The following is an 8,028-nucleotide window of genomic DNA, read 5'->3' on the forward strand; positions in this document are numbered from 1 at the left end:
TAATCATCTTTTGAGGCAGATTAAGCTATCAATCCGGATAACTGTATGCTCACCTACAGAACAAGACGTTGGCCCTGGAGAAGCAGAGGGCTGTCGGAGCAGGTTGCTTATTTCTGTGCCTACCTCGCTGGGGTAGCAGGGGTCACCCAGAGCAAAGGAAACGGGATCCCAAGGAGTCAAAAAAGTTGGGAAGAACGTTGAGATTTCCCTCCCTTTTAACTGATCGGTTGCTACAGTTCGGCTGTGCGTGGATGCCTGCGTTCAAAGTTGCGTTAGACTGTCCACGGGTTAAAATAATGGGTTTAAAATATGGCTATTTGGTCACATTGGGTGAGAGTATAGGAGACCGACTGATTTTTATATAACGTTCCCTTGCATTTTATTGTGTGAAGTCCGTTTGTCTAGCCACCCATCTCAAACCAGTGACAGTGAGTGACAGTGAAGAGCAGATGGCAAAACCAATTTCATGCCAGAGGAGCAGTTCACAGATGGTGAAGGCAATAGATTCTCCGCTCTCTTGCTCTGGATTTAAAGCCCTCTGGGCATATGCCAGGGGAAGAAGAGGGGCCAGGATTTCTCTTCCTGGGGGACAGATTCATCCAGCAGGCAGGCAGGCACACAAATGCCTTTAGGACTTTTGTGCACCTTTTTTTCTTTCAATATCTTGCCATTGTTTGGATTCGTTTGGGGCGAGAGCTTTCGTGGCTTAACCTCTAGGTAAGAAAGTCCCTTCCCCAAAAAACACAAAGCAAAGCAACTTGAGAATAGGAAATAACAGATTGCCATTTTATGAACTCAACCTGCAGGAGCTAGGATGATGCGGCTAGGATGATGCGGCTGCAGGGAGCCGTATCATCCTGAGGGCCTGGAGTCTGGAAGGCGATGGGACAATGCCCAGTCTAGCCTTCCTCATCTGGCAGCCTCCGTTGTGTTGGGACAACAACTGTTAGAACTTCCAGCCTAGAGAATTCTGGAAACGATTGTATCAACAGAGTCAGGGGGCTTCAGATGGGGCATAGCTGACCCAAACCATCCCAAACTCAGTTCCGTATTTTACGCCATCTGAAGTTTCAGAAGATTCCTCAAGGGCATCCTGGATGAACGTGGAGGACAATGACAGGAACGGCCATTTTGGGCTGAGGAGGAGGCAACTGAAGTGGAGGCGAAGCTCTGCTTCCAGAGGTATCCCAAACCAACAAATAACTGTTTTTTGCCGGAGACAGAATTCTTTGAGTTAACCAAAATAGCAGTGACACTGAGGAAATAAATGGGGGAGAGGTGGAGATCCTCTCCCTAACTAAAGCAACTAAAGGATCCACTACCATAAATACAAGCAATTGCCAGGGGAACCCCAGACTGGAAGAAGGATCCAAAGAGATCTCTTTAGCCCAAACTGTTCTAATAGCAATAGCGCTTAGACTTATATGCCGCTTCACAATGCTTCACAGCCCTCTCTAAGCGGTTTACAGAGTCAAGTCTCTTGCTCCCAACAATCTGGGTCCTCGTTTTATTGACCTGGGAAGGACAGAAGGCTGAATCAACCTCTAAACTGAAAGGAATCAGGAAGCAAGGTCGTATATATTAATTTAGCTGCAAAGAACAGCCCCTCCGGTCCCTGCTTCCTATCCTAGACATGGCTGGGGTTGCATGGTGCACCTACCTCATCTTTCCTGCAGGATTGATTTGAGGGCCGGGCCAGGCAGCTCCGCAGTTACCGGGAGGCCTCTTGTTCTGCAGAATCTGTCCTGCTGGTCTTTCTTTCAGACTCCCGGGCCGTCCGTTTGGGCTCAGGAGCAGAGTGTCAAGTTAAGACACAAAACCTCTGCCTGAAAGATTTCCATCCATCCCGGAAGGGTAAACCTCCTCTTTCTCCCATTCAGAGCCTTCAACATTCACAGAAGTGAGGAAGAGAGGCAGAAAACCGCCTTTCAATTCAGCCTTGCAAGGAGAAGGTCGTCAGTTAATCTGCTTCAATGACATGCAGAATTATCTCAAGATGATTTAATCAGAGGGAGGCGGGTGAGGAGGAGGAGGAGGAGGAGGACTGCTGGGTGGGAGACTGGAGTGTCCACAGGGTTAATCTGCCAGCACTTCTTTCTGGGAAGAGAGGTCCATGGGGAGAAGAACCCACTTCTGCCCACCTTTGCCCCCATTTTCCCAGGCTTTGCAAGAGATGTTGAGTCTCTGGGACACAGAAAATACCAAGAGAGAATGACTGCATAAAGGAAAGGAAATACCGGGAATAAAATAAAAAAGAGGAAAGCTCAAGAGGAAAATTGGAATTCCCCCTGAGTTTCATCTTCTCCACCTGGATAATTCCTGAAAAACTCCTAACCTGTGGAGAGATTAAGTGTCTAATTTTACACCCACACCTGCCTATAAAGAAATTTAAGGAGATGCACACCCAGGCAAGGCTAGGGAGAAGAAAAACCAGTTAGCCGAAACAGTCCAGCCTAATCCCCACAAAACCATGATGTGGTGAAAACTTTGGCAAAAGACCCAGCAGGCTGAGGCTCCCCGTGACTTCATTTCTCATCCAGGACCATTTCACAACTTCCTTCCCTCTTGCAGGCTTTAGGTAAAGTGGATTGAAAAGCAACTTGGCCAGATCCCAAGCCAGCATCCAGGTAGGACCACATTTGCAATTTGCAAAGATCTCGCAATTGTCCTTGCTTGGGCCATTTTTCCTGCTAAATTCTTAAAACGAGCAAATTAAACGCATCTCTGAATACGGGGAACAGAATCACCATCTTGCTCCCCAATTTCACCAGCTTCAGAACCTCAACCCTGGACCTACAAGGATAGGAAGGAACCTGTCCTCAGAAGGGTTAAGAGGATCCATCAGCAATAAAGCGAAGCCTCAACTCTGTTGAAATTAATATGGAAAGTGGAGAAGATCCTGGAGCGGTGTTTCTCAACCTCAGCAACTTTAAGAAGGGTGGACTTCCACAGTGGGAGTTGACGTCTACCCCTCATAAAGTTGGCTGAGGTTGAGAAACCTTGTTCTAAAGATTCCTTCGCTTGCCCAGCTATGAAATGGAGCAGTATTTTTCTAAGAAGTTGCCATGCCAGGTGAGGCCGGCATTTTGTCAGCCTTGCAAAGTCCATTTTTCCTTTTCTCTTTCCACCTGTCCGTTCAGCGGGAGCCTCTGGGTCCGGAGACTGAGATGGTCCGGGCGCCCTATTGCCACACTTCAGCCAAGCCCTACAGGAAGGGCTTAGGCAATGCATTTGAGCAATTTATGGGTCAGGGTAGGGAGTCAGCTAAGTGCCTTCTGCCCCATGCATATTCAGTCTCTAAGGACCAGTATTTTGCCCTGGAGCTTTTTTGCAATTGGACATGGTGCTAAAGGCTTTAATATTAAATCCTGTCCGGTCTAGTAAGGTGGCAAGCCAATAGTATTGCAGCAAGACCTTGACTGATGTGACTTGGTCCACTTTTGCATGAAACGTGTTGATAAAAAATGAAGAGGCACCTTGGCACGTCTAGATGAGGCAGAATGGTGAGCTTGGATGCTCTACTAATGTCTGACTGAAGGAACCTGCACAGGAAGAAATAGAGTGCTCAACCGTGGAGATCCTCAGCAGCCTCTCTTGTCCTAAGCCACAGCTTGAACCCTGGGCTTCCTCTTTAAAACAGGAATCAACCCAAGGGTGCAACTTTACAATCCCTCCTGAAGGGATCTCCCAGCTTGGGCTGGGCTTTCCTTATCCAGGACAGCTGCCCTCCCACTTTTTCCACCTGGGAGGTATGCATTTCTGGTTGCTACCACACCAAATTCTGGCTCCTGAAATAAGCACCAGCCCAAGCTTCAAATTGCAGGAACAAGGAAGTTTGCTACTATGTGGAGCCTGCATTTAAGGGATATCAGAAACCATTTTGCATCTGGTGAAGGGGGAAAAAAAAGAAAGGCAAAGACGTTATGAAGTCACGGCCAACCACTGTTCTAAATCCAGGCGCCAGGGAGGAGAAAGCCACCAAGCTGTAGTCAAACCTTCCTGGGGAAGCCTCAAAAATAGCAGTGGTTAACCCGCTGGCTATAAATAACTGTTGAGCCCCTGTTGTAAACGGCTCAGGGTTTATTAATACACACAGGAAATCTTAATTACTTTGAGGGTGCTCTCAGAGAAGAAGTGGCAAGTGGCCTTTGCTGCAATCTTAACCTTCATTCAAGGCACTCCAAGGATCTTCTCCAAGTTGCAACATACCTTATTCCTGAGAAAGGGCCGTTGTAAGTCCAGTATCAGTGAGCCTCAGCCTTAACAGCTTTCCAGTGCCTGGACTTCAACTCACAGAATTTCCCAGCCAGTATGCTGGGAGTTGAAGTCCAGGCATTTTAACACTGTCAAGTTGGTCCTATACAGAGAGAACTCCGGGTTGAATCTTTAAGCCAAGTTTGCTTCATCAAGAGTTCATTGCTAATACTTGGAGGTATGGATGGTTGTATTTTCCTGTAAGGCTACCCTTAGAGGCATGAACTCTCAGACAGACTAGGATGAATGGATTTGATCTTTTTGATTTGGCTTTTCTTGGAGTAGTGAAATCAATGGGATTCAAGTGTTAACTCAATTCTAGTTGGCTTATATGTGGGCCTGCTCTGGGTATGATTCGAGCTGTCTGCTCTGTTCATTCCTCAAGATCCAGTGCTACTAACAGTGCTGTGTTTTCCTCTTTGCACAAGCCATCCTTTGCCCTGCTGTATTTCATCATTCGCTTGTTCTGCCACTCCTGAATTTTGGACCCAGGTTTTGGGACAACTGGTTGAGTTGACCTGACATTTATTTTTCTTTTTGCATCGTCACAATATGTCCTGAAAGATGCCAGCCTCTCCCTTTGGTTCCGTGAATTCTCGTACCATTCAGGTTTCTGCACTTGTCTTCGAGCTGTCTCCGGCTCAGGTGGGCCAGGAGATGTGCAGGCATCACCTGCCTAGGTCGACATTGCATTTCAGGGCCTGGGATCTGACTGAGACTCTTTAACTGTTGGAGTAGCATTCATTGTCCTGTTGCTGTTGTTATTGTGCTTTTCAAGCGACTAACCAGTATGTAAAGGGAGCTGGATACAAATTGGGTTTTGTTTCAATTTGTTTTAAAACATTGAAAGAAGAAATCACTGCACAAAAGAAAAAAAAGAAGCAATGAGAAAAGATTTTGTCAATGGGAAACAAAATATTGGAATAGGTTAACTATGCTGTACAAGTAGTCCTTGATTTATGACCACAATTGGACCCAAAACTTTTGTTGCTGAGCGAAACATTTGTTAAGTGATTTTTGCCCCATGTTACAACCTTTCTTGCCACAATTGCTAAGTGAATCGCTGCAGTTGTTAAGTTAGCAATAGGTCGTTAAGTGAATCTGGCTTCCCCATTGACTTTTCTTGTCAGGATCACGTGACCCTCTAGGACGCTGCGACCGTCATAAATACAAGTCAGTGCCAAGCATCCGAATTTGGATCATGCGACCCGGGGGATGCTGCAACGGTTGTAAGTGTGAAAAATAGTCACAAGTCACTTTTTTCAGTGCCATTGTAACTTTGAACGGTCACTAAACGAAGCGTTGTTAATCGAGGACTGTACATCCTTTGTTCCCATCACCGGTCCTTTGATCTGAAAATGCTATCCCTGTTTGAGGGACAGTTGTAAGTTGTAAGAAAAGGCTACTCTGACCTCCTACCTTTTTCTGGGGGAAAAATGTGGGATTTAGTCTGGACAACAAAGATTAACAGTGAAGGGGAAACCGGTTTGGTTAAGAAGAAGCAGATATGCTTGTTCTCCCGCTGAATGGATGCTAATTGCTAGAAGTATAATTGCCTACGCTGAATATGGAAAGGCCAGGGCAGGCACGCCCAGAGAGAGAAACAGGGACTAACTCCTCGCTCAAAAGTTCAAATAAACACTCCCCTCCCATTGCAAACTGGACCCGGGAGCCTTTTTCCTCCACAGAAGCAGCCAGGAATCCCACCGGAGCAGCTATTCCTTCCGGCAATGCATTCAGGATAACTTCTTTGCGTTGCCGTCATCAGTCGCAATGCTGTGGCTTCCAGTAACTGGGAAAAGCGCCTCTCCAGTGGCTTTTTGCTGCGAGAAAAGCATGGAATTTCTCCTTGAATGATCTTTCAAGAGAGATCAGCTGTGGAGGGTGGAGGTTTTATTTTGTGCCTAAAAGAAGAGAAGATACGGTGGTGGGTTTTTCAAGAAAAGGTCATAGGAATTCTTTCTCTTTTAAAAAAACCTGAAAGGTGAGGTTTTCTTTTCTGCTTACTTATTTGTCATTGATGTCAGCCTTGAACAAGTACCAGAATTCCTTCCAATCTAACGATCAAACTCCTGGAAGAGGAGAACCATTAGCAGCGGCAAGAGCATCTTATTTTGTAACAGAAGAAAGATGAGTAGGAAAGAGACAGTAATCCTGCAATAACAAGGAAAATCCTTTGAAGGTAGACCTTGTTTGCGTGGGGGCTCACAGAAGGCGACACGGGGAAGCGGTCTCCGTGAAGTCCATTTTCTTTTTTCCCTTTTTTTTTGCAGCACAACCAGCTTACATTCCTTTATAAACCAGCTTTGGAAGTGCATGTTGATTGACATTTATGAACCGGGGACATGGCTTGTAACCAATGAAACTCATTATCTCTTACACCATCCAGGAAGTGAGATCCAGGATTTTAGTCCTTCGGTATCATCTTTGGATGGCTTTGTTGGTGTAGCTTGCTGAATGCAACGCATCTTGTGCTAGAAGGGGATTGCAAGGGAGGTTTCTGGAGTTCAACAAACAGTGAGATTTTTGCTTTTGGGACTTGGAAGTTTTTTAAACCAGGAAGCAGAGGGTTTTTTTTTGTTTTTTTTAAAGAAACAAATAAGGCCAACCAGGTATGAAAAAAGGCTTGTGGCCACACCCAAGAATTAACGCTACCCAATTCAGTTTCTCCACCTATTCTGTTCTTAAGAAAGAAAAGAATTGGCACCACGGCAGATCTATTCTGGCCTTACAGCCAATTATAGCAGGTTCCTGACAGCATAAAATGCTGCAGGAACATTTTCATCCAAGCTTTGGACAAAGAGCTCAAAGGTCAGCTTAAGAAGAGGTCATCCAACAGTCCAGATATGAATTGGCACCAGAGCACCACCGTTCAGTTGAGTGGACTAATTGTCTCCCTCTTTGGTTGGGTCTTGTCATGTGTTACGACTTACGTGCCTCTCTGGAAGAGCCTCAACTTGGAATTAAATGACCTTGAAATCTGGAACATGGGACTTTGGCAGACCTGTGTCAGTCAGGCAGTCACGCAGTGCGAGAATTACGCTTCTCTTCTGGCCCTGCCTGTGGAGATCAAGATTTCCAGGGTACTTATGGTGACTTCCAATGGACTGGGCTTCCTCGCCTTTTCCTTGGCCCTTTGGGGATCAAACTGCCTGAAGACAAATGACCCAGGTCAGAAAAGACCCTTTGGGATTACAGGCGGGATTCTCTTCTGTCTCTCTGGAATAACAACTCTCGTTCCCATCTCCTGGGTCGCCTACGACACGGTGCAAGACTTTTGGGATCAAACCGTACCAGATGTTGTCCCGAGGTGGGAATTTGGCGAAGCGCTTTTCATGGGCTGGTTTGCTGCATTTTTCCTCCTGTTAGGTGGCTGCCTTATAATCAGTGCTGCCTGTTTCCTAAAGACCCCGGAGGCATCTAAGAGGCCATCCATCCACCATAAAGCGGAGATAGCCACACTCGACATCCGGCACCCATACTCGTCACCTAAAAATGCAGACCTTGTCATCTGACACACCTTCCTGAGCGTCTGGAATGGGACGATCTATCAGCGTGTGGAATGTCAAGAGAGTTGTGGTTTAGATTTCTGCAAAGGATGGCTTGGGAAATCACATTGACCAGGGGACAACCTAGCATTCTCTTGTGTCCTGTAGCTTTTTCTCCATAATTGCAAATTAGAAATGTATTGAGTATGTACTGTTTGAGGGTACTTGAGCCTGTATCTACTCTGATGTAGAAGACAATGCTTTCTTTTCCTCCCTGCCCCCACAT

At 46.2% G+C, this 8,028-nt stretch overlaps 1 protein-coding gene across 1 annotated transcript; it reads left to right on the top strand.

The window, feature by feature from the left end:
- Positions 1 to 7,097: 7,097 nt before the first annotated feature.
- On the top strand, positions 7,098 to 7,769 carry CLDN25 (claudin 25; the record flags this gene model as incomplete). Its single annotated transcript, XM_083368821.1, has 1 exon — positions 7,098 to 7,769. The coding sequence occupies exon 1, from the start codon at positions 7,101 to 7,103 to the stop codon at positions 7,767 to 7,769; it is 669 nt and encodes a 222-aa protein (XP_083224947.1). The 5' UTR covers positions 7,098 to 7,100.
- Positions 7,770 to 8,028: the final 259 nt, after the last annotated feature.

Source organism: Vipera ursinii (assembly GCF_947247035.1).
Source record: "Vipera ursinii genome assembly, chromosome: 8".
Classification (NCBI taxonomy): Eukaryota; Metazoa; Chordata; class Lepidosauria; order Squamata; family Viperidae; genus Vipera; species Vipera ursinii.